Source organism: Amblyraja radiata, chromosome 16, assembly GCF_010909765.2.
Source record: "Amblyraja radiata isolate CabotCenter1 chromosome 16, sAmbRad1.1.pri, whole genome shotgun sequence".
Taxonomy (NCBI): domain Eukaryota; kingdom Metazoa; phylum Chordata; class Chondrichthyes; order Rajiformes; family Rajidae; genus Amblyraja; species Amblyraja radiata.
In genome coordinates this window covers 28,541,022-28,568,742 of record NC_045971.1, presented here as the reverse complement: position 1 = coordinate 28,568,742, position 27,721 = coordinate 28,541,022, and the positions used below count along the sequence as shown (strand labels likewise).

Here is a 27,721-nt window from a genome sequence, read left to right as displayed (position 1 = left end):
CCTTGGTCAGATACTCCGCCACTTCAACCTGGACTTCCACTGTTACGCCGATGACACCCAGATCTACCTCGGCACCAAATCCCCCCACAACCCCCCCCCTCTCCCATATCAACTCCTGTTTGTCAGCTATAAAAACCTGGATGCAACATAACTTCCTCAAACTCAACAGCGATAAGACAGAATTCCTCCTCATAGGCTCCTAAGCCACACTCAGCAAAATCAATAACCCCACTCTCACCATCGACGGCACCACTGTCTCCCCATCTCCCAAGGCCTGCAACCTTGGCGTGATCTTTGATTCCACCCTCTCCCTTGAGCCTCACATCCGCCATGTCATTAAAACCTTCTTTCATCTCCGCAACATCGCCAGACTCAGACCCTCTCTCACACCTCCCGCTGCTGAAAGACTCATCCATGCCTTCATCTCCTCCCGACTGGACTATTGCAACTCACTTCTCCTTGGCATCAGCTCCACCTACATCAACCAACTCCAACTGGTTCAGAACGCAGCCGCCCGACTCATCACCCACACCAAATCCTGGCATCACATCACTCCAGTCCTCAAACAACTTCACTGGCTTCCCATCTCCCACCGGATCACCTACAAAATCCTGATCCTCACCTACAAAGCCCTCCACCATCTGGCCCCCCCATATCTCACTGACCTCCTCTCCCCCTATCAACCCTCACGGTCCCTCAGATCCACATCAGCCGGTCTCCTCTCCACCCACAAGTCCAACCTCCGCAGTTTTGGGGACAGAGCCTTCTCCAGGGCAGCTCCCAGGCTCTGGAACTCCCTCCCCCAACTGATCCGCAATTCCGTGTCCCTCACCATCTTCCAGTCCCGCCTCAAGACCCATCTCTTCACCTCTGCCTATCCTTAGCCCCACGTCCCCCTCCCTTTTCATCTGTGCATTAATTGCCTCATATTGTGTTTTGAATTGTATTCTGTCTTTACTTTGTGTACTAGTCATGTCTCTACTATTTATTTCATTCCCCTTACATGTTTTTCCTCTACCTGCTAAATTTTTGTAAGGTGTCCTTGAGACTCTTGAAAGGCGCCCATAAATAAAATTTATTATTATTATTATTATTAGATCAACGACTCTTAATTAGAACTGGGAATGGTTAGAAATAAAGAAATTATCAGGTGTGTGAAAGTAGTGTTGAGCTAAGGAGAGAGCAAAGATCTATGCTAGTCAGGAATGCATAACCCTTTGGTTCTGATGAAAGATCACTAAACTGAAATGTTAACTGTTTCTCTCTACATATGTTGCCTCACTCTCTGAGAATATTTTTTTATTCAAGCAAGTAATGTCAATACATTTCAATAACATTAAAATAGAATGTATTCAGCTCTAAAATTGAGAAAGTATACAGTACGCCTTTGGGGGGGAAAAAGTTATAATAAAGCTAAGATCACTTAGAGTGATATACTGTAATTCAGAATAGATGAGATTCTGTTCAAAACACTTTCTTGGAACTTTTTTTGCCCTGGTAAAACTAGGCATAGAGTTTGAAATAGAGTTTGTATAAGATAATTACAAGCAGTTGAATAAGGGGTGGGAATTAATAAGCTTTGGCTTCTTCCTGCTCCTTTTCGGACACATATGATTTCATTTATTTATAGATATTGTTTATGACACTTTATAAATATTTTTGTTTTGTTTTGTGTATGCTGTTTGACACTTGCTTTTTATTCTTTTATTCTGTTTGAAATAAATAATAAAATAAATAAATAATAATATAAATGGATAAAGTATAATTTCTCAGACATAGAAATACTAATATAATTTGGATGTTTTATTAGTTATTCAATAATGTAGTTCCTTCTAATTTAACCTCAAATTTCAAATTGTTTCACATCCATGAAACATCTTCTGAAATGCTGCCACTGTTACTTGACATCTTGCACAAAGCATGGTTCCATCACTTGGTCCATTGTTTTAATCTGTTCATGTTTGTACAGATTGTGGGGCCCAGGGAAGCGAGTTGAGGTGAGATGGTGGGAAGGGTGGAGTAGGTAGTGGTGTTCCCATGCACTTGCTGTCCTTCACCTTGGTGGTGAAGTTTGTGAATTTGTGGGGTGCTGTCAGCATAGCCCGGGCAAGTAACTTTTGTCCTACAGCAAATGTAGAAGACTATAATGCTAATACCTTAGATGGACAAAAAATGCTGGAGTTGCTCAACGGGTCAGGCTGCATCTCTGGAGAAAATGGATAGGTGACTTTTCTAGCCAGGACCCTTCTACAGACAGAGGAAGAGTCCCGACCCGAAACATCATATATCCATTTTCTCCAGCGATGCTGCCTGACCCGCTGTTTCTCCAACATTTTGTGTCTATCTTTGATATAAACCAACATCTGCAGTTCCTTTTTATCTGAATATTATGTCCAGATATATTATAAATTAAATGATGAGATGAAATTAACTATTATGATCCATCTTGTTATTAGTCACTCAACCCTTGCTTAGAAGTGTGTTGATCTCCCCAATGTGAAATGTTGCACGCTGCCATAGTCTCTATATTCTCCCCTGTTAGCTCAGATGATCTCAGAGCGGGGAACAGCAACCAACTGAACAATTTCTACAAACTGTTTACGAAAATCACCCTGTATGACGCTGTCACCACTAAACCTTTCGACATGTTTTGACAAAGTCCTGGCTGTTTGTCAAATACACCAACTGTGTTCATTCACACATGGCTTTGTATTTTTTTAAAGAAAACTAATTACTTGGGTGGAGATTGGAGGGGGGGGGGGGGGATCTTATTACAGGATGTAAGATTGCAAATGTTATATATTGATTCTGAAAAGGGGTGCAAAATATATTATTGTGTCATTTGTTTCCTCTTCAAAGGTATCTGTGTACAAGGCAGATGAAGACTGCGAAAGTGGGGAATTTACCACCAGTGGGGAATGCTGTTCTGTATGTCCACCGGGAGAAGGTGTGGTGTCAACATGTGGTGAAAAAGACACTGAGTGTGAGACGTGCATGGACAGTAAGTACACTCACACCGCAATGCCATAAATAGTGGTGTTTATTCACTGACCTATGAAGTTGGAAAGAATAACATTATTTTGATTTGTTTGGAATAATGATCAAAACATTTGTCTCGTTGGTCTTGGTGAAAAGAATACAGACTCTTACTTTGTCCTTTCATGTCCAAAGTCAAACTAAATTTAGAATTGCTGCACGAAAAGTCCACGCAAGCGATTACTGAGGAAAGGTCTGCTTGGACACTGAGACAGCAACTTAGAATGTAAAATTAGAACTTAGAATATCTGAAGAAGGGTCCCGATCCGAAACATCACCTGTCCATTTTCTCTGGAGATGCTGCCTGACCCATTGAGTTACTCCAAGCACATTGTGCCTATCTTTGGTATAAACTAGCATCTGCAGTTCCTTTTAAAGTACATATCAAACTGAGAATATAACCCAGTTTCTCCTGGTTTCTGCTCTGCAGATGGAATGTACAGCGGGTGGTGTTGGGGGTTTGGGGGGAGGCAGGGGAAGGGGGGAGAAGGAATCGGCAGTTGGGTTGGGGAGGAGCGGGTAAAGAGGGAGCTCTCTGCCCATTGTCCATGCAATGAGGTTGGGGTTGGAGGAGTTTCTGGGAAACTGATAAATTCTGCATATTGCTCACTCGTAAGGATCAGTGCAGTTCTCTGCTGAGGGTTGTGCCCCAGGATTGGGTCATGTTAAGGCAACAGAAGCCTGACTACTTCATCAAGAGTAGCATAAAAACAATTTATACCAAGGTCCTGGTGGCACGGTGGCGCAGCGGTAGATTTGCTGCCTTTCAGCGGCATAGACCCGGGTTCGATCCTAACTACGGGTTCTGTCTGTACGGAGTTTGTACGTTCTCCCCGTGATCTGCGTGGATTTTTTTTCCAGGATCTCCCGTTTCCTCCCACTCTCCAAAGACATACAGGTTTGTAGGTTAGTTAGCTTGGTATAATTGTAAATTGTTCCTAGTGTGTGTGGGGTAGTATTAGTGTGCGGACTAGGGGGGCCGAAGGGCCTGATCTCTAAATTAATCTCTGAATTAATCTCTATATTAATCTCTAAACTAAACTAAACTAAATATTGGGAATGTACCTGGAGAGATTGGACAAACTTGCAATTTTTTCTCCAGAGCATTGGAGATTGAGGGGCGATCTGATAAAAGTATCTAAGAATAGGTGAAGACTACATAAGGTAGTGTAGGTAGTCAGAGTCTTTTACCCAGGGTGAAAATGTCAAATGTCGTAGGATGTAAATTTGATTGTCCTGTCATTTGAGGTCCATCTGATCGTTTTAGAAAATGTAGAACTGCTCAGATAAATGCAAGTACTTGCAGGCATGGCTTTAAGGTGAGAGAGGCAAAGTTTAAAGGATATGTACATGACAAGTTTTTTACACAGAGGGTGGTGAGTGCCTGGAACCCACTGCTGGTGGTGGAGGCAGATATGATAATGGCATTTAAGGGACTTTTGGATAGGCACAAGGAATATGCAGGGAATGGAGGGATATGAATTGTGTGCAGGCAGATAAAAGTTGACCTTGTCATTCTGTTTGGCAAAAACATTGTGGGCCAAAGGGGCTGCTCCTGTGCTGTCCTGTTCTATGTTATTTCTCCTCAAATTGGCTTGTCATAAACCATAGCAGTACAAAAGGAGCTTTACTTTAGAGATACAGTGTGAAAACAGGCCCTTCGGCCCACCAAGTCCACATCGACCAACAATTCTATCCTACACACTGGGGACAATTTACAGAAGCCAATCAACCTACAAATCTGCACGTCTTTGGAATGTGGGAGGAAACCGGATCACCCGGTGAAAACCCACATGGTCATAGGGAGAGCGTACAAACTCCGTACAGATTACACCCGTAGTCAGGATTGAACTCGGGTCCCCGGCGCTGTACGGCAGCAACTCTACCGCTTGGCCACCGTGCAGCCCAGTTATGAGCCCATTAAATATGGAGTCCATCCTTGTAGAATTTTTGTTCTTGGGTATATCTGGCCTGCTCTTGAGAAAACAGTCCTGAAAGTACACCAACACGTCAGCTGCAATTTAATTTTCACCTCTCCCTTCCTCCAGGCCAAGTACTTCTTGTTTCCAAATGTCACAACAGATTATTTGGATTTTAAACCTTGCGCAACCTTGAGGCGGACTCAAAGAGCACATTTATAGGTTGATACTGTGTGCTTTGAACATTCCCTCCTAAATGTATGAATCTTAGAACAACTGTTGGTCACGTGCATTAGATAAATAAAGGAAATCAGAATTGTGATTCAGGGAGGTTCAGCTGCTCAACATTATTTTGGAGTACCAGTGCGGAAATTAGAAATGAAAACAAAATGAAGAAATGACATACAAGTTGGGACATTTGATATATAAATACTGAGTTAATACTCATCGATTACTTATAGATTTAATTCCTTACATAAAACAAGATCTAATCAACATAAAGAAACTGGGAGGATAGGGCAACATATGAGTGGCCCGTGTAGCTGACTTTGCCCCCAGTTATTCTGCCATTGATTATCCTAATAATAGATCGACATCCAAAACAAGGATCAGTGTCTTTGCCTGCCACAGATTTATTGAATTATCTGCACAGCCATATTTTACAAATGACCACATTGGCTAGAAATGCAGTCATAGCAAGTCCTTGCATTGCACATCTATAGTTCTTCCGTTAGAATTGGCTGCCTTGAATTAGGTAATTAGAAATGAACAAACCAGATCGCAGACGGACTGGTTTAGCTGGCACTTGCTGCTTAATTTTGCTTACTACCACCACTTCGATTATGACAAGAAAACGTTGGACTCTGGATACAGAATTGGCTAATGGTAGGAAACACAGGATGGTGGTGAAAGGTTATATCTCCTAGACTAGAGGCCTGTGACTGGAAGTGTGTCTCAGGGATCAGTGCTGGGATCGTTGCCATCTATATCAATGATTAGGATGAGAACATTTGGATGATTTGGAACAGTGAAATTCTTACTTGCAGCAGCTTAGCAGACCTGTAAACACAATACGCAACAAACAAAATGCAATAAATCAATGTCCTCAATACTAATGCAAAAAAAAACTCTGAAGTCCTCGGTGTCAATCAAAGACAGTCCACAGTTCACTGTTGACGTCAGTCTTGTGTTTTGTTCAACAGCCTGATTGTTTTTTGAGAAAATGTCATTCTTGAACTTGATGGTCACAGTTTTCATTTGGATGACATTATTAGTAAGTTTGCAGCTGATGCCAAAATCAATGTTATAGTGGACACAAAAGAAGGACAGTATCTAGATCTGTGGAGAAGGTGGGCCAAGGATTGGCAAATGGAATTTAACACAGACAAATGTGAGATTATGCACTTTGCTATGTCAGACCATGGTAGAACTTAGAGTAAATTGTAGAGCCGCAAAGAATGTTATAGAGCAGAGAGATCTAGGAATACAGGTGCATGGTTCTGAAAATGGCAATTCAGATGAGTAGAGTGGTGAAGCATGCTTGCCTCCATTGGGAAGGGTATTGAGTAGAGGTTGGGGCATCATGATACAGCTGTACAAGTCATTGGTGAGACCATACTTGTGTACAGTTCTGGTTGGGCAGCTATAGCAACAATTTCATTGTTCGAAATGGTGCAGAAGAGATTCATCAGGTTATACTGGGACAAGCAAGCTTGAGTTATGGGGAGAGGTTGGATAGGTGGGGTCTCTTTTCTTTGGAGCATGAAAAGCTGAGGGGTGAACTTTTGATGTATGTAAAATCATGAAGGACATGGATATAATAAACACTCACAATATTCTCTCGAGGGTAGTGGATTCTTAAACTAAAGGACAGAGGCTTAAGTGAGGGGGGAAATTTTTAGGAAGAACATCAGAGGCAAGTTTTTCACTCTGAGTATAGTTAGTATCTGGGCAAGATGCCAGAAAAAGCTAGGGAAGCAGATACAATTACAACTTTCAGAAGACATTTGGACCAATGTAAGGGTAAGAGGCATCTTGAGGGATACAAGCCAAATGTAGGCAAATGGAACTCGCCCAGAATGCCAAATTGATCGATGGGCTGAACGACCTTCAGATTGTAGCGACAATAGAGGAAATAAGAGCTGGAATTTGCATTTGGCCTCTTAGCTCTTTGAGTGGATTTGTGTATACATCGCAACCCATTTATTCGAATGAGGTCACCGACATGGATTGGACAAAGAAGTGCATGTGGTTTGTGTCATAATGGTTTTAATTAATTTCTGTAACATAATGTGTTTCTGATTATTACAAATGTTTTAGAAATAATTGCAAAAGACTTAAACAGCACATGTTGTCTTGTTACTGTAGTGCAGCCAAGGGCTTGATTTGAATCACAGGCTTCAGAATGTGGGTGTAGTTGTGGTAATAACACTGCCATAGAATGGTTTAGATGAACTATCCCTATCGCCAGGCTCATGGGAATGAATAAAACATCAACAATCTTCCTACCCCTCAGAATGCCAACATCACCTTGGACCCTTGGATCTCTCTATCAGAGGTGTGGGAGAAAGCAGGAACGGGGTACTGATTTTGGATGATCAACCATGATCATATTTACTGGCGGTGCTCCAAATGGCCTACTCTGGCACCTATTTCCTATGTTTCAATAGCCCCATTCTGATCACCTGGGATCCTTTCCCAAAATTCCTCTTTTTTTCCACCATCTGCACTCTTCCCATTCTCTATCCCACACTCCAAATACATACAGATTTGTAAGCTAGATGGCTTGGTATAAATGTAAATTGTCCCCAGTGTGTGTGGGATAGAGTTGGTGTGCAGGGATCGCTGGTCAGCGTGGACTCGTTGGGCCGAAGGGCCTGTTTCCATGCTGTATCTCTAAACTCTAAACTAAATTAAAACTAAACATCTGTGAATATCGAGCCAACAGCCTCCACCAAGAACTTTCCTTGTATTTCCTCTTGTGACCTTCTCTGTCCGCGATGGTTCATTGAGTTCATTGAAGATTACGGGGTGGGAGATTGCAACCTTCACGTGGTCCACCCTGTTTCGACGAATGCAATCAACCTGGCATGCATAATCAAATAAGATCAAATAGAACAAGTTGTCCTACAACTTTAGGCTGTGCACACCATACGCGTAAAGAAGAAGATTGAAGATTACAGAGGGTAGACTCTAAGGCCCAACCTAGCTAAGTGCAATGCTTAACCCTATCAAATTGTGGAGTTTATTTGCCCAGGAGCCTAATGCTGAGCTAGTTTGTTTTCAATGTGTGGAACACAATGTGCTGGACTAACTCCACCGGTCAGGCAACATCTCTGGAGGAAACGGATAGGTGGCGTTTCAGGTCGGGACCTCTCTTCAGACTCCCGAATGCTGTCTGACCCACTGAGTTACTCCAGCACTTTGTGTTCCACGCAAGATTCCAGCATTTGCAGTTCCTTGTGTCTACTTTTTTCAAGGTGTGTTTTAAAAGTTGGTGAATTTATAGGCCCATTACACTTCAATAAAATCCAATTGTATACTTAAAAGTAAGTTCATAAGTCATGGGGCAGTTGTGGGCCATTCAGCCCATCGAGTCTATTCCGCCATTCAATCCTGGCTGATCTAACTATCTCTCTCAACCGCATTCTTGTGCCTTCTCCCCACAACCCATGACACCCATACTGCTCAAGAATCTGTCTATCTACGCCTTAAAAATACCCAATGACTTGGCCTCCACTGTGGTATGAGCTGCTTGTACTAAAATGGGAAATGTTGGAAATATTCAGCAGGCCAGACAGCTCCTATAGAGAGGGAGAAAGAGTTACGGTTTCTGCATTTTCTATCTTATTTCAGCCTGTCCTGTTGAGTTACTCCAGCATTTTGTGTCTATCTTCGGTGTAAACCAGCATCTGCAGTTTCTTCCTGTGCAGCTGTTCATTGCAGGATAAGTTTAATCACTTATGATGATTATTACATCCAAATGAATGCTGCCTGAGGTTAGCAATGTAGCATCTGATTTCCATAATGTTTTGCATATTAATCTTTACATTGCTCGGAAAGATAATGTTAACTCCATTTCAAACACAACACATGTTGGGAGATCTATTTAGTATTTCTGGCATTTTGGATTTTATTTCTGATTTTAACATCCACAGTTATTTTTTTCTTTTTAAAAGTCAACAGATGGGATTACTTAGGAGTTGAAGTAGGAATAGCAAGGCTAAGCAGAAGGCTTTCAAAGCTCCAAGCCATCAGATAAGCAGAAATATTTTCCTGATTCTGAACATAAGAATGAAAAAAACACAAGATAAACAAGGCACTAATAAATGTGCAGGAAGGAATTGCAGATGCTGGTATAAACTGAAGGTAGACCTAAAAAGCTGGAATAACTCTGCGGATAAGGCAGCATTTCTGGAGAAAATGAATAGGTGACATTTTAGACCGAGACACTTCTTCAGACTGAGAATCAGGGGAAAGGGAAACAAGAGATATAGATGGTGATGTCTATATCAGCTAACAATGGCCCATTTACTTTATCATTGTTACTTTTTTGCATATCTTTCATTCATTTGTTCTCGATCTCTCTACATCACTGTCTATATCTCCTGTAACCCACTTAGTTACTCCAGCTTTTTGTGTCTATCTAAGGCGAAAATATAGATAGAATCACAACAACATAAATAATGGTAATTCAATGTGACTTCACATTTGTCTTGAAGACTGGCTGATGCCACAAGGTTGATGGGATGAGAATTTCCTGAAAGGTACATTTCTGAGGCCATGTTCACTGCAGCTAAGGGAAGTTTAAGAGGATATGAGAGTGAGTGGGTGGATGAGAAGAGGCAAGGTGTGTCAGCACTTGCTTTTGGTGTGATAACCAGTTTCAGTAGTGTGCTTGTCTTCATTGCTAGGGGTATTATCTCTAAGAATCAGGAAGTCATGACACAGCTTTATAAGACCTTGGTAAGGCTGCACTTGGAATATTGCGTGCCGTTCTGGCCGCCTCGTTACAGAAAGGATGTGGAGGCTTTGGAGAGAATGCAGAGGAGATTTATCAAAATGCTGCCAATCTGGAGGGTATTAGCTACAAGGAGAAGTAGAACAGACTTGGACTGTTTTCTCTGGAATGTTGGAAGTTGAAGAGAGACCTAATGGTGAGAGACATATACTGTAGTGATAGACAGTCAGAACCTTTGTCCCGGAGTAGAAATGTCAAAGATCAGAGAGCATGGCTTTAAGGTGAAAGGGGAAAAGTTTAAAGGAGTTGTGCAGGGCAAGTGTTTTACACCGATACATACAGTCTGGGATGGGAACTGCTCGGCACTTGACTGCTTTAGTTTAGTTTATTGTCATGTGTACCGATGTACAGTATAAAGCTTTTGTTGTGTGCTATCCAGTGAGTGAAAAGACTGTACATGATTACAATCGAGCCGCCCACAGTGTACAGCCAGATACAGGATAAAGGGAATAAAATATAGTGCAAGGTAAAGTTCAATTAAAGATAGTCCAAGGGTCTCCAATGAGGTGGATGGTAGCTCAAGATCGATAACTAGTGTTGAGAGGATGATTCTGTTGCCCGATAATAGCTGGAAAGAAAGTGTCCTTGAATCTGGAGGTATGCATTCTTACACTTCTGTACCTCTTGCCTGATGGGAGAGGGGAGAAGAGGGAGTGTCCGGGGTGAGACTCGTCCTTGATTATGCTGGTGGCCTTGCTGAGGCAGCTTGAAGTGTAGATGGAGGGAGACAATGGAAGGGTGGCTGATTTGTGTGATGGTCTAGGCTGCGTCCACAATTCTCTGCAATTTATCGCTGTGGTTGGAGCTGTTCCCAAATCATGCTGTGATGCGTCCCGATAAAATGCTTTTTAACAGCGCATCTGGAGAAGTTGGTGAGAGTTGTTGGGGACATGCCATGGAATTTATGTTCAAAATACATATATATTTGTAATTGCTATTGCTCTATCCATCATTGTCATGTACACTGTGTACTCCATGAGCTACAAGGAATGTCATTGCAACCTGGTGTGTTTGACAACAAAATAACCTGAATCGGAATCTAATTTCTATATTTTTATATAATGTACTTCAGAATATTCCAACCAAAATGCTAATCTATTCTTACATTTTCAAGTGTTGATGGAGGCTGCACGTATTAAGAAAAAATGTTTTCTCTTTAAACAAATATTATGTTCATAAGCTCATAGGAAAATAATTAAGCCATTCGGGCCAACAAGTCTAATCCGCTAGACAACATGACTCATCTATCTTTCGCTCTCAACCCCATTCTCCTGCCTTCTCCCCATAACCCCTGACACCTATGCTAATCAAGAATATGTTAATCTCTACCTTCAAAATACCCATTGATGAGCTCAATAGCCGTCGGTGACAATGAATTCCACAGATTCACCACCCTCCGACCAAAGAGATTCCTCCTCATCTCCTTTCCAAAGGTACGTCCTTTTACTCTGAGGCTAGAGCCTCTGGTCCTCGACTCTCCCACTGGTGGAAACATCCTTTCCACATCCACACTAATCAGGCCTTTCGCTATTTGGTACGTTTCAATGAGGTCCACCCTCATCTTTCTAAACTCCAGCGAGTACAGTCCCAGTGCCATCAAACGCCTATCATATGTTAACCCAATCATTCCTGGGATCTTGATCTTGTTTTTTTAGGTATTCATAGCTTTATCTTCTAAAACCTAGTCCTTGCGCACTTCTTCCATACCATGTATCCATTAATCCTCCATCCTTGCAATGCCAGTGTTTGTTTGTGCTTTCTCAAAGGGAATGTCAGGCAGCTTGTTGCTAGCAGATAGCAGGTGAGATTGGGGCTGTAAAGTGCTCTGATAGTTGGTCGAGACCCTATCAGCTGAATTCCCTCATGAGCAGATTATTGGAAACCTGTCGGAAGGGAATAAGAAATGTCAAGGACATGGAAGTGGCTGTCAAAATCATCAATGTAGATTCCCTGGGTCTCTAACTCTTGCTTTGTACCACTGAGCTTTTTATTTTTAACCTTTTGTAATATTTTTGCTTATTTAGCTCCACCAATCATTCGAAACATTGATTGGTTTTTGAGTAAAGCCCTTCCTGAAATGTTTATCAATAAATTAAATAGATGGGCTTCCCGCTTAATCACTTGCACTCTGGGCTGTGGAGCATGCGTTTGGTCATTGTTTCCCATAGCTCACCCATGTTACAGTCGATCAGACTGCCCTGTTCTATTTTCTACCCTTAGTTACCTCGTTGACATGTACAGCAAGTGGAAGTGGATTAAGGAGCTCAATGAACAGGTGGACATTTATGACTATCTAGTGGTGTGGCAGCCATCATTATGAACAGTGGTTGTTTTTAGAACAATGCAGATTAATTACTCATTTGAAATTCCACAGATGTCACCGACATCTCTTGATTGGTAGTTCGGGATTTAGTTTACTTAGTTTTTAGTATCCAGACAGAAATGTCTGAGCGTGGGCTCAACTGGGGTGATCCCGAAAGAACTGCCAATAACCGAGTGAGGTGGAGGACATTTGTCAATGGCCTATGCTCCCTAGAGGAGCAAAGGGCTTAAGAAGAAGAAGAAGAAGAAGAAGAAGAAGAAGAAGTTTTTAGTTTAGAGATCCAGCGTGGAAACAGACCCTTCGGCCCACTGAGTCCACACTGACCGGCGATCCTCGCACATTAACACTACCCATCACACACTACGGCCAATTTTACATTTATACCAAGCTAATTAATCTAAGAACCTGTACGTCTTTGGAGTGTGGGAGGAAACTGGAGATCTCAGAGAAAAACCACGCAGGACAACGTACAAACTCTGTACAGACGGCACCCGTAGGGCACCACCGAATCTGGTTCTCTGGTGCCCTAAGGCAGCAACATTACCGCTATGCTACCATACTGCCCTTTAGGGTGGTTTCATAGCTATGACGTTACAGTATCCACAGTAGATAATCACAAAATGCTGGAGTAACTCAGCGGGTCAGGCAGCATCTCTGGAGAAAAGGAATCGGTGACGTTTCGGGTCGAGACCCTTCTTAAGACTGAGAGTCAGAGGAGAGGGAAACTGGAGGTATGAGGTATAAAGAACAAACAAGAGAAATGTATGAAAAGAACAAATCAAGGCCAGCAAGGATGATCAAGGAAAGGTGGAGCGCACAATGGTCCATTGTGGGCTGTGGAAGAGGTCATAACGGGGGGGATACGAACAGTGAAACTAAGCAGAACGACAGTGAAAACTACTAGGATGACTAGGGTGGGGGAGGGATGGAGAGAGATGGAATGCCAGGGTTACTTAAAATTAGAAATATTTTGTGTCCATCTTCGATGTAAACCAGCATCCGCAGTTTCTTCGTACAAACAATATCCATTGTGATTGATTGATTGGTTGAAAGATACAGCATGGAAACAGGCCCTTTGGCCCACTGGGTGCATGTCGACCATTGATCACCCATTACCACTAGTTCTATGCTATCCCACGGGGGGTGGGTGGGGGAGAACCCGCAAGGTCACAAATAGAATGTGCAAACTCCACACAGGCAGCATCCAAGATCAGATTTCTGGCGCTGTGAGGCAGCGGGTCTACCAGCTACGCCACTGCGGTAGGGTGATAACTGCTGATCTTGCCAAAAATGCACACAGCCTGTACGTGAATAAATTAAGAAAAAGGCACTTGATAGCATCCTATCAATAACTAATCCACTTGATCTATTTATCTATGCAAAGAAAATATCACTAAAGAAGCAAGAGAGGAATTATTGCACATGTATGTTCGATTCCAGGGCAGAGAAACACTCTTCCTTATTGCCTCTCCTTGCATTAAGACCTTTTAACAATAATTGTAAGACTCGTCTATATTATTAAATATATTATTCATAGATGCAGTTAGTTTTCTCATAAACTATTGTCTCCAAGGAGCACTAGACAAATGGAAATACTTACGAGAAAAAAAGCTGCTGGAAGCTTATAGATAAGATGCTGCAAGCAATACGATATTAATACAGAATTAGACAATCAAACAAAGTTGATTTACCAAATATAAAATGCAGATTTAGGTTATCTGGAAACTTTCCATCAGCAGAGAGAATGCCGTGTGTGTTCAGCAAGTTGGGCATCAACTGTGGAGTGAGGAAGTTAACTTATCTTGTGGAAATCCTTTATCCATGCTGAAAGGCTATCGACCTGAATCTGTCTGTTATTCACTACATGTCTACAGCTTTGGTTCTGTTAGAGACTTGGTGTCGGTCTCCCTGGCTTGCTATCAGAAAGAGAGGCACAAGGAACTGAAAGTGCTGGTTTATGAAAAAATACAGAAAGTGCTGGAGTCTTTCAGTGGGTCAGGCAGCATCTCTGGAGAACATGGGTTGGTGATGTTTCAAATTGGCACCCTTTTGCAGACTGATTGTGGTGGGGATGCGGGGCGGTGGAGAAAGCTGGAAGAGCGGTGGGGGCAGGAGAAAGCCTGGCGAGTGATAGGTGGATACAATAAGGGTGTGGGTGGGTTAATAGGTACATAGTTGGATAGAGGTCAGAGAGGAAAGTGGAGAGAATAAAGGACAACAAACTGCACTGTTTGTTCCAGGCATCTCACGCCCATTGTAGCCATTGAAATTCAAGTCAAACATGACTCAATTCTGCTATCTTCCAGAAACTAAGATGCAAACATAGAAAATAAAACAAAGAACAGCACAGGAAAGGAACTGGCCCTTCGACCCACACTGTCTGCGCCTAACATAATGCCAAGTTAAACTAATCTCTGCCTGCACGTGGTCCATAGCCCCCCCCCCCCCCCCCCCCCGTTCCCTGTACATACATGTCCCTATCTAAAAGCCTCATAAATGCTACAATAGCAACTGTCTCCACCATTACCCGCCACCCTCTGTGTAAAAAAAAAAAACTTGCCCACACATTTCCTTTAAACTTTGCCCCTCTCACCTTAAAGCAATACTGTTTAGTCTTTGACATTTCCACCCCGGGAAAATCAGGTTTTGAATGTCTACCTTATCTATGCCTCATAATTTGATCTACTTCGATATAATTTTTTCATAGTCATCTCTAAAATTATTGCATATTAACCCAGTAGAAAAATGAAGCATTGATTTGGCAACCAAGAATTACTAAGAGTCAATGTTAAGAGAAGTGGAGTACTGTTGATGTATGTCAAACAACCAGAAAGAGTGTAATCAAATTGTCTGCTTATCCTAATAGCCAGCTATTCCATTAGGAACATTTTACTGTACTGCATGAAACTGAAAAAACCATGAAGTGCAGGTCAGGCAGCATCTCTGGAGGGCATGGATAGGTGGCATTTTGGATCAGGACCTTTTTTCAGTCTCTGCACTAACCTGAATATTACTCTTGTTATGTTATATTACATTAATTCATTGATTGATTTACAAAGCTGTTAGATTGCAAATAGACTGGTAACAGGTCATAAAGTGTCACTGAGTCAGACTGTGCCCTTCAGCTTCCTGCATTTATGCCGTTATTCAGCACTCATCTACATTAATCCAACACTATTCCCATTTTCCTTCTTGTCTCCTCATGATCTTTCCCCGTGCCAGTAAATTATATCACCTATCCCTCTTCTGTGTTTAATTATAGAGAAATAATGAGCCTGATCCATGAATACACAACACCTAGATAGTTCACCCAAGGAAACGCTGATGCTGGAATCTTGTACTCGCCACCGAATAGTGGAAGCATCCCCAAATCTACCTCAAAGGATTAGGCAGCATCTCTCGATAACATGGATAAGCAAAGTTTTCTTACGTCTTAGTCACAAAGTGAAATATTACCTAATCTGCTGAGTTACTCCAGCACTTGTTGTTTTGCGAATGAAAGGATAGATTTGGGGATGTTTCCACTACTCGGTGACGAGTACTAATGTGTGGCACGGTGGAGCAGCAGTAGAGTTGCTGCCTTACAGCGCCAGAGACCTGGGTTCGATCCTGACTATGGGTGCTGTCTGTATGGAGTTTGTATGTTCTCCCCATGACCTGCGTGTGTTATCTCCGAGATCTTCGGTTTCCTCCCACACTCCAAAGACGTACAGGTTTGCAGGTTAATTGGCTTGGTCTAAATAGAAATTGTCCTTTGTGTGTGTGTGTAGGATAATGTTAATGTGCAGTGGTCGATGGTCGGTGCGGACTGGGTGGGCCGAAGGGCCTGTTTCCGTGCTGTATCTCTAAACTAAACTAAACTACTCCAGGAGCCTTGAATAGGGGAAACTTCTCTGGCCTCTGCCAAACCATCCACATCAAATCTTCCTCAGCTGTATCCACATATCACTTGCTTGGCTTTCTCCCACCCACACCTCTCTTCCAGCTGTCTGCCCCCTCCTACAGTGTCTAAAGAGGGGTCCTGACCCGAAACATCACCTAGCCATGTTCTCCAGAGAGATACTGTCTGACCCGCTGAGTTACTCCAACACTTTGTATTTTCTGTCCGAGATTGTTCTGATGGTTGTGTTCACTTTCAGACCTGCCAGTGGATGCTTAATACTCATTAACCTAAAATGGCATGAACAATTTTCAGAGCTTATCGTTCCCCTGTCATTTTTACCCACTGCAAGGCCTTAGTGCTTAGTGCAGGTAATAAAACCTTTTCATGTGGATTGCTTCATCTCTCTTCTTCCTGTGAAGAACAATGAGAAAAGTGAATAGTGTAGCTTTTGATGTTTCTATCGGGTTGTTGATGAAGATAAGAAATAGAACATGCTCCCTCAGGAGTCTTGATACAGATATGTGGTAAGAAGGCCAACAGCCATTTATTACGGCTAAATATTTGCATTCCCTGAGGAGGCGTTGCATCTCATTCAGCAGAAATGTCATGAGGGGCCAATTTTTAAATCTGGCCAAAATGCCACCCGTCGCTTCCTCAAAGTCTAAGTGCTTCTGCCCGTGTACAAAGGCAGCTGTTTAATTTGTGGAGTATTATTCTGAATGTTGCAGGATTTAGTTCATCTGGATGAAGCCAGTTTTGTGCGACATTTTATTTCTTGTTGTTTGCACCAGTTAGTTATGGCACAAGCACAGGAGGGATGCTAGTTCGTTATAACCTGGATTTGATTTTATCCTCTATTATGAAGAGGCTTGGTATTCAATGCTTTCACCAAAGGCTGAATGATGTCTGTCGACAGGAACTGCTAGAGTGGATGAGATTTAAGAGCAGTTATTTCCAAGGAGATTTCATGCACGTTAATCATGATGGTCAGAAGTATCTCTTTCATCACGTTATTGCTTGTCGAGATATTGATCCGGATAAGTGGTTTCCTTCACTTTATAGGAGCTTTTAAATATCTGACATTGAGTTACAGACGGATTTTTGGTAAATCCTGTATTTAAATAGGCTCTCATATAAAGTGTGAAATACAAGGAAGAGCTGATGGACTGGATGCAAGGGGTGGTTTCCTCTAGAATTAGAGGTGACAGCCTCAGGAGTTAGGGCCTTCCTTTTAGAAATAAGGTGAGGAAAAATCAATGTACAGAGGGTTGTAAATATTTGGAATTTTCTAACTTGGAGGGAGAGATGCTTAGTTGTTGAATGTATTTAAGACTGTGTTCAACAGATTTTCAAATGCTAAGGGAGTCTGGTCATAAAACACATGGCAGTGGATTAATAGTGATCCCATTGAATGTGGATAGGCACAAACAGCTGTAGTAACTCAGCGGGACAGGCAGCATCTCTGGGAGAAGGAATGGGTGATATTTCGGGTCGAGACCCTTCTTCAGACTACCTCGGGGTCTCTTACCAACTGCGCCCCTTGCTGGCCACATGCGATTGCGACTCCAGCATTTTGTGTCTACCTTCGATTGAAACCAGCATCTGCAGTCTAGGTCCAGGAGGCATCTACCTTCGATTGAAACCACCAACCCCAGCAGTGTGTTCCAGACACTCACCACCCACTGTGTAGAAAAGAAAGTTGCCCTGTACATCTTCATTATACTTTGCCCCTCTCACCTTAAAGCTATGGCTTCAAGTATTTGATTTTTCCGTCCTGTAAAAATAGGTTCTGAACATCTACACTAACTATGCCTCTCATAATTTTACATCCATCTGTCAGATTTCCCTGCAAAGTAGATTGTAAATACTTCTGCTGGTGCATAAAAAGGAAAGGACAAGTACTGTCGAGGCAAATGTGGATCCCTTACAGTTTTCAAGCTCTGTCAGATGTATTAGAGTATCTGTCAGAAAACTCAAACTAATATACTGAAATCTTTCGATGAAGGAAACTTAATGTCTTATTATCAGATTTGGTCAACACGTGATTTCATCTCACTATGGTGGCGCTGATTCTTAATTAGCCTTTAATGTGATCTTGTAAGCTCTGCACTTTATGGAAAGGATGATCAACACCAACCTTGGTCGTTATGCTTTATTGTTAGTGCAAGTGATAGAAAAAAGACTTTGCACTTAACTTACTTATGTTTTTTGTTTTGTTTCCAGGTTTATTTTACTCAGACGTGGCAAGCCATACGGGGCCCTGTTACCCATGCACGGTGTGTCCAGAATCAAAAAATATCGGAATCCCTTGCATGGAGAACTTTGACACCACCTGTATTTGCATGAATGGGTATTACGAAATCTCAGACGGAACGTGCCTTCTGTGCAAGATGTGTGATAAGGGATTTGGAGTGGTGCAACAGTGTTCATATGGAAGGGATACACTGTGTGAAGAATGCCCTGCAAACACTTACTCTGACCAGAAGAGCAACATCGACCCTTGTCTCCCGTGCACAGTCTGTGAAGATTATGAAGAAATTGTCTCAGATTGCACACCTACGCAAGACGCTGAATGTATCTGTAAGTCATTCTGGCTTGTTCCTTTTTCTGCAGTTCATTGTAAGTGTCAAATTGATAGAATGTGCTTTGCAGCAAGGAGCCTTTCATTATGCTACTGATTGCCTGTGGACCTAAATCCTTTGGCACACAGCTCACTGGCTTTGAAGGCCAATTGCTGTGCAGCATTGGTCAGAGAATTGCAGAATGAGACAGCAGAGAAGGAAGTCAATCCGCCTGTAAAGTCTGTGCCGGCCCTTTATAGAACGATCCAGTCAGTCTGATCCCTACTCATTCCTGCATGCTCCTACACCTTCTCTTCCCTTGTACCTGCTCAATACTCTTTAAACAGACCCAATTAATTATTTTCCACCATCTATAAAAGCAGTGGGTTCCACATGATCACCTCTCTCTGTGTAAAATGTATGATGTCCCTTCAAATATCCCCTTGATCTTCCATCCCACTCCAAAATGTTAGTTACCCATGTTTTAAATCAGCAGAAGATTATAGCCACACTGTCTACTCCTCATGATCATTTCTGCTACAATAACATTTCATGTCAACCTGCTTTGGTCTGAAGGGGAAAGCCCTGTCTCCTCTAGCTGTCGTCAAGATCCCTTATCCTTGGAACTTTTCAAGTAAGTCTTTACTGCACAATCTCTAAGATATAATGCGGTGAAGAATGGCAATATTCCCAATGTGATTTAGTTTTAGTTCAATTTACAGATACAGCACAGAAATAGGTCCTTTGGCCCACGAGTCTGCTCTGACTAGTGATCACCCCATACACTAGCATTATCCCACACACTGAGGACAATTTACAATCTTTTACCGAAGCAAATTAACCTACAAACCTGCACGTCTTTGGAGTGTGGAAGGAAACCGGAGCACCCGGAGAAAACCCACTCGGTCACGGGGAGAACGCACAAACTCCATACAGACAGCACCTGTAGTCAGGAGCAAATCCGAGTTTCTGCTGCTGTAAGGCAGCAACTCTCCTGCTGCACCACCGTGCTGCACTAATCGAACAATGCATTTATTTATAATGCCCAGGATTCCACATGATTTACTATCTATTCTCTTTAGTGTTCAGTCAGCTTCAAAGATTCATGCACATATATACCCAGATCCCCACTATTCCTGGGCATCATTCAAACATTTATCATTTATTTTATATTGATTCTCCTAGTCCTGCCAAAATGCATCACTTCACTCTTCTCTGCATTAGATTTCATCTGTCATTCTTCTGCAGGTTAATCAATTCATTCTGCCAGTGCATATATGTTTTCTGGAAGTCTATTACTATCCTACTCAGTATTTACTATGACTCTTCCACACATATTGAATACTTAAGGGCCTGTCCCATTTGGTGGGTGTTTCAGCAATTGCTGGCATCATTGACTGAAGTATCATGTCACCGAAAAATGGCGTGACGCGGCGGTGATGTGGCGTGATGACGTTTGACGCACGGTATTTTTTCAAGTGTAGCAACATTTTTCTTGTCGCCGCTGGATTTTGAAATGTTCAAAATCTTTTGGTGACACTGATATGACGCAGGCAGTCGCCGAAAAAGAATCGCCAAGTGGGACAGACCCTTTACGCTGCGCGCACACACACGTTCAGGCCATTGTCAACCAAATTGGGAGCACTCAACATTGACGCATACGGAACATCATAATATTTCATTCTCCAGTCTGAAATAACACTAAGTTACTTCAACTTTCTGCTTTCTGTTTTAAAGCCAGTGTCTTATTCATGTTGTCATCGAATATTTTATTCCATGGGCATCAATCTTTCTCAACAGCCTTTCATGCAGGACTTTGTCAAAAGCCTCTTGAAAATCCAGTGAAATGTAATCTACTGCATTCCCTTCTCTATTTCCTAAACATACATTTCCAATCCAGTTAGTCAAACAGGATGTGCTTTGAATAAATCCATGCTTTCTCTCCACTCTTAACAAAAACCTCTTCAAATTTCTATTGTTTTTTTCCCCCTTAATTATTATTCATCAAAGATTACTCACCGGCATCTTCCCTGAGCAACCTAAGATGCATTCTATCTGAATCAAGTGACTGAGTTTCATTTTTAGTTTAGTTTAGAGATACAATGAAGAAGCAGTCCTTTCGGCACACCTAGTCTGTGCCGAACAGTCATTCCTGCACACTAAGACTATCCCACACACACTGGGGACAATTTACAATTTTACTAAGTAAATTAGCCTACAAACCTGTACGTCTTTGGAGTGTGGGAGGAAACCGGTGCACCCGGAGACCTAAGGAGAATGTACAAACTCCGTACAGACAGCATCTGTAGTCAGGATCAAACCCGCATCTCTGGCACTGGAAGGCAGTAACTCTATCTCTACGCCATCTTGTCGCCCACCATTAAACTTATATCTTGTTTAAGCATAGCCAGACGTCCCTATTACTGCCTCCATTTAAAATTTAATCAACAACCCATTATATCTATTTGCTTCTCTTCTGCTAAAATTTAGGAAGATCTTTTGTGCTCCGTAGTTTAATGCACGGGGTTGTTTGCTACCTTTCTTCAGGGTCTTCCATGATTAGGACATGTAAGTAGTTACCAGAAATACAGTGTTATTAAACCATGTTCTGGACATGTTTTGACATCAATTGCTCAAAAGCCTTTGTGCGTGCTTCTCCCATGAATGCACTCGCTGCAGTAGGCCAATGTGGATGGGTGAGGCCTGCTCCTACACTACTTATAGGGGACCGGTCTAACCTGATCACTGCCTTTGAGTCTAATGTGTGGATCCACAGGCAGATAGGAGCTCTTTATGATTTTTAATTGCTGTTCCCACCCAATTACCAAGTAAATGCTCGGGGGGGAAAAATGTAAAACAGCAAATGTTATTTTGTCCAGTATTCAATAACAATGGTGAGGTACATGAATAAAACAACACTTTTACTCGCAGCACGGTTTGGCAGCAATTGATGAAAAATACTTACACAGGAATGGACACATTGTAAAACATTAATGCAAAGATTTCTGGACATCTGCCATATAAGTGAAACAAACTCTCAAAGCTGTGTCTCTAGCGAGGATATTATTATTTAGTGGAAGGGTAGAGCTTGTGTTCTTGTGTTAATTACTCTCTTTCTTTCCCTTCACCTTTATGTGGGCTTTCAGGGTAAAAAATGATGTGGCTGTCTGCAACCAAGAATACATGCCACTTAACCCAGTCTCGGGCCTTGATGTGGGTGTGTGCATGAATGATCCCAGGAATGAGTGGGTTAACTTATTCTGAGCGTTTGACGGCACTGGGCCTGTACTTACTGGAGTTTAAAAGAATGAGGAGGGACCTCATTGAAACGTACCGAATAGTGAAAGGCTTGGATAGAGTGATGTAGAGAGGATGTTTCCTCGTGGCAGAGTCTAGGACTAGAGGTCATAGTCTCAAGAATTAAATAACGTTCCTTTAGGAAGGAAATGAGAATTAATTGCCACAGAAGGTTGTGGAGGCCAAGTCAATGGATATTTTTAAGGCAGAGACAGATAGCTTCTTGACTTGTACGGGTGTCAGGGGTTATGTGGAGAAGGCAGGAGAATGGGATTGAAAGTGAGAGATAGATCAGCCATGATTGAATGATGGAGTAGACTTGATGGGCCGAATGGCCTAATTCTGCTCCTATTACTTATGACCTTATGAACAGTACATTTGTAGTACCAATCGACATTTCAAAGACAGTGTGCAGTGCTCTGGCCAGTGACGGATATCGCTATCAAAATCTGGAGGGGACCGGGGGACAGGGGGGACATAATTTGTTGGCGGTCGCGTGCGCATGCGCACACACACGCACGCACGCACACACACACACACACACTCACACACTCACACACTCACACACACGAGGCTTCGCAGGCTTCTGTGGGCCATGTGAACGGTAATTTCAGCTCAATCCAGCGCTAAATCCAACTCAACTCTGCCCGTCTCGCCGGGTTAACCTACAGCCCTGCCTGGACTGATTGAATACCAGTCCGGAGCCGTGGAGCTAGCGCTGCTTCTCCGTGCTGGCTGTAAGCCTGGGCCATTTTACCCACAAGTCCAGGCAGGGCTGTAGGTTAACCAGGCGGGACAGGCGGAGTAGTGCTGGGTTTAGAGCTGCTTCTCTGTGCTGGCTGTGGGCCTGGGGGCATCGTGCCCGTCTGACTCCCAACGTCTCTGGCCACCCCTGGGCGTGGGGGGGGTGGGGGGGCACTCGGCTGCAGACGGGGATGGTCCAGTGGAGGTTCGGCAGCGATTGCAGCGCCGGAGAGCCGGCCAGGATCGATCCTGGCTGCTGATGAGGCACAGGTCTGTATCCAGGCCTGCCGTTGTGACCCTATGACCTGGGCACGTCTCCCTCCTCCAATCACCCCACTCTATCCTCAGTCCCACCACCCCCCTACTTCCGCCTCTGACCGACACCTCCCTCCTCCAATGATCGCGCTGAATCATCATGTCCCGCCCCCATTGCCTGCTGACCGACGTCTCTCTCGTCCAATTGGCGCCCTCGATCAGCAGTCCCACCCCCAGCCTCGCGGAAAGCGGAGATTTCACCTGGTTTTAAAATGGGGGGTGGTGGGTGGGGACGTGTCCTCCCTGCCCCCCCCGGGATTTCCGCCACTGGCTCTGGCCACCATGGACATTGAGTCAGTTTCCTCTTCTTCTTCTTCTCCTTCTTCTTCTTTCGTATGGCGTGCACAGCCTAAAGTTGCACAGACAACTTGTTCTATTTGATCTTACTTGATTGTGCACGCCAGGTTGATTGCATTCGTCGAAACAGGGCGGACCACGTGAAGGTTGCAATCTCCCACCCCAAGTCAGTTTCTCAATCTTCATTGCTAAAGCAGCAGCATTACTGTTAGATTGAGGGCCAAGCCATCGTGTGAGAAACAATATGATGTGAGGAAGCACCAGAAGAAATCGGAAGTCTCTCCGTTCTTTAGATGGTCTTGCTTTCCTCTGCATTATTCAGAGATTTTGGATTAGGATACAACTCCCAGGCAATTATATCACGGTAGTTTACTTCAACGTAATGAAATTGAAAAGCAACTTCTCCAAAACTTCTCCAACTGTTTCCATTATTATTTCATTTGGAAATTCTCAACTTGTTAATTCCTTCGTGACGCTAATGTATTTTCTGTATCAAGGTTACATGTGACGAGAAAGATCCCGGGGATGAGTGGGTTAAGGTATGATGAGAGTTTGATGGTTCCATGCTTGTACTTGCTGGAGGGGGGACCTCATTGAAACTTACAGAATAACGGAAGGCCTGGATAAAGTAGGTGTGCAGGACATGTGCCCACTGGCAGGAGGATCTAGGATTATAGGGCACAGCCTCAGAATAAAAGGATGTACCTTTAGAAAGGAGATGAAGAGGAATTTATTTCGTCAAAAGGTTGGCGAATCTGTGGAATCCATTGCCACAGACGGCTGTGGAGGCTGTCATTGGGTATTTTTAAAGCGGACATTGACAGATTCTTGAATAGTATGGGTGACGGGTTACGGGGAGAAGGCGGGAGAAAGGGGTTGAGAGGGAAAGCTGGATCAGCCATGTTTGGAAGGTGGAGTAGACGAGATGGGCTGAATGGTCTCATTCAGCCCCAATGACTTATGAACATGAGTCCTCCTTGGCGCAGGCTAGACTTTTTTGGTCTTGAGCTGCTGATTATAGGTGCAATCCCAACACAACAAGATCATCAGGGGTGTTCAAGAAGGAACTGCAGATGCTGGAAGATCGAAGGTACACAGAAATGCTGGAGAAACTCAGCGGATGCAGCAGCATCTATGGAGCGAAGGAAATAGGTGACGTTTCGGGCCGAAACCCTTCTTCGCTCCAACAAGATCATCATATGGCTGGTCTGCAACATTGATTGATATATTTTTTTAAATCCCAGCTGATCTTGCATACATCCATCACCAGTATCAGCAAAAAGAGGGATATGGGCCACACACACAGGCTGTTGGGACTAGTGTAGATGGTCGGTGTGGGCAAGTTGGGCCAATGGGCCTGTTTCCACACTGTATGACTCCATGACTATATTCTCCTTAGTCCAGTGCAAGAGAAGTTATTGATCCTTCCCACCTCTTGCTCTCAACTACCTCCACCAGCGGGGCACATCCCCACCAGACGGAGATGGCATACAAGGGAAGAGCTGGAATATTTAGACGTCTGAAGAAGGGTCTCGACCCGAAAGGTCACCTATTCCTTCGCTCCATAAATGCTGCCTCACCCGCTGGGTTTCTCCAGCATTTTTGTCTACCGTCAACAACAAATCAGATCTTTTTGAACAAAATTCAACCACACCAAGATATAGAATAATGTAGACCTAATGCAGATAAGTGGGATGGCTATAGTTGGATGCAATGGTCAGTGTGGACATGGTGGACCAAAGGACCTGTTTCCATGCTGCATGGAATTTATCTTTGAATATAAATTGATCATTGGGACTTTTCCAAAAGCAGAAAGCAAGTTTATATTCCCAGTGTGGTGTGGGTCCTAGATGATGCTGGCTTAGTGTTTTTAGTTTAGAGATACAGCATGGAAATGGTCCCTTCGGCCCATCGAGTCTGCACTGACCAGCGATCCCCGCACATTAACACTATCCGGCACACACTAGGGACAATTTTTTTAATACATTTACACCAAGCCAATTAACCTACAAACATGTACGTCTTTGGAGTGTCGAAGGGAACCGAAGATCTCGGAGAAAACCCATGCAGATCACGGGGAGAACGTACAAACTCCGCACAGACAGGATCGTGGTTAGCTGTACCGCTATACAACCCTGCCTCCCTGGCTGTCTTATTGTTATATAATCTTGACTGGAGGACAGCAGAGATTTACTGTATCTCTTGAGTTTGAAGATTATTTACTTGCATGCTGGTTCTGTAGGGTCTGAAGTGACTGAGCAGGCTCAGTTTAGACCCATGTAGAGATGTTGTCATGGGTGGGGTGGGGGGTGCTTGAGTAGGCAGGTTGGAGGGTAGATCTATCTGGAGGTGGCATTTCTTCTGCTGGATTTCCACAAGCTTTGTATAGGTTCTCTGGCCAGAATCACAACATATGTGCGGCAGATGGAGACAAATCTCTAAAGGCAGCCAACTTTGTGAATAATTCTCAATGATCTGTTTCATTTGACCGACGAAGTCTTATGTAACGTGGAAAAAGCCTATTTATAGTGGTTTAGGTTTAGGTTTATTATTGTCGCACGTACTGAGGTACAGCGCAAAGTTTTGTTTTGCATGCTATCCAAAGTTTGACTTGATTGTATATATGTTAGACATTACTTTACAGATACCACGTGGAAACAAAACCTTCAGCCCACAGAGCACAAGCAGACCAGCGATCCCTGTACACTAGTCCAATCCAACACACTAGGGACAATTATAAGTTTTTACCAAAGCCAATTAACCTACAAATATGTTCATCTTTGGAGTGTGGGAGGAAACGGGGAGAAAACCCATGTGGTCACAGGGAGAACATACAAATTCCATTCAGACAGCACCCATAGTGAGGATTGAACCCGGATCTCTAGCGCTATAAGGCAGCAACTCTACCACAGTGCCACCGTTAATTAATTGTCCAATTAATTAATTAATTAATTTTGATCTAATTGGACCAGATAATACTAGACATACAGTAAATACAATCAAGTAAAATAGGGTGAGCAAATGGGAACATACAGAGTGCAGAATATAGTTCTCAGCATAGTAGTGCCCGAAATGTTGCCTATTTCCTTCGCTCCATAGATGCTGCTGCACCCGCTGAGTTTCTCCAGCATTTTTGTGTACCTTCGATTTTCCAGCATGTGCAGTTCCTTCTTAAACACATTGTAGTGCATCTAATCCATAGACAAAGACATAGATATAGTGGTTGATTTGCAATTTTCTTGGAAGTTGTCACACGGTGAAGATCATGCCCAAAGTCATGTATAAGATCCACAGTATGAATTTGGCAACGTTTCTTTGCCTCTCTGGGAGGGAGCAGTGAGGAAGACCCTTGCGATGACTTCCCCTGGTGCAGAGCACAGGGTGACCTCTCTGTAGTTCCTGCAATCTGAGTTGAACATGACCATGAATATGGTTTAGTTTAGATTAGTTTATTGTCATGTGTACCGAGGTACAGTGAAAAGCTTTTGTCGTGTGCTAACCAGTCAGCGGAAAGACAATCCATGATTACAATCGAGCCATTCACAGTGTACAAGTACACGATAAAAGGAACAATGTGAATAATGTTTAGTGGAAGATAAAGCCTGTAAAGCCCGATCAAAGATAATCTGAGGGTCTTAAATGAGGTAGATAATAGTTCAGGTCTGCTCTCTAGTTGTTGGTAGGATGGTTCAGTTGCCTGATAACAGCTGAGAAGAAACTGTCTCTGAATATGGAGGTGTATGTTTTCACATATCTATAAGTTTTTCTCGATGGGAGAGGGGAGAAGAGGGAGTGGCCAGGATGCGACTCATCCTTGATTATGCTGGTGGCCTTGCTGAGGTGACGTGAGGTATAAATGGAGTCAATGGAAGGGAGGTTGGTTTGTGTGATGGTCTGGGCTGCATTCACAATTCTCTGCAAATTCTTGCTGGAACTGTTCACAAACCATGCTGTGATGCATCACGATAAAATGCTTTCTTAGAAGTTGGTGAGAGTGGTTGTGGACATGCCAAACCTCTTAAGCCTTCTAAAGTCTGAAACCTCTTGGTACCTTTCTAGATGAGGGAGTTGAGGCTGAGAATTCAACTCGTCATATCACCCACCAAACTTTATAACTTCATCAAGGTAACCATCTGCTCAAGAAATGTTGGTGCCTTTCAGCAGATATTTGTTGCCATTTCAGTCCTTAATTGGTCTGGGGTTTGAGCGAGCTCAGACTGGAGACATGTTCTGGAATGTCGTCAAGGATATTCTTGTCAAAGACACTTTGTTGACAAATTCTTTGCATGACATATGATTTAATTGGCACATTCCTATTTGATTATA

The 27,721-nt window shown here is 43.1% G+C and overlaps 1 protein-coding gene across 1 annotated transcript in view; it reads left to right on the top strand.

The window, feature by feature from the left end:
• Positions 1-27,721, top strand: part of ngfr (nerve growth factor receptor) — a 115,747-nt gene that overhangs the window by 26,743 nt on the left and 61,283 nt on the right. The window contains exons 2-3 of the mRNA XM_033035373.1: positions 2,860-3,001; positions 18,405-18,761. Of these exons, the coding sequence (XP_032891264.1) occupies positions 2,860-3,001; positions 18,405-18,761 (499 nt within the window). The remainder of the gene's footprint in view (positions 1-2,859; positions 3,002-18,404; positions 18,762-27,721) is intronic.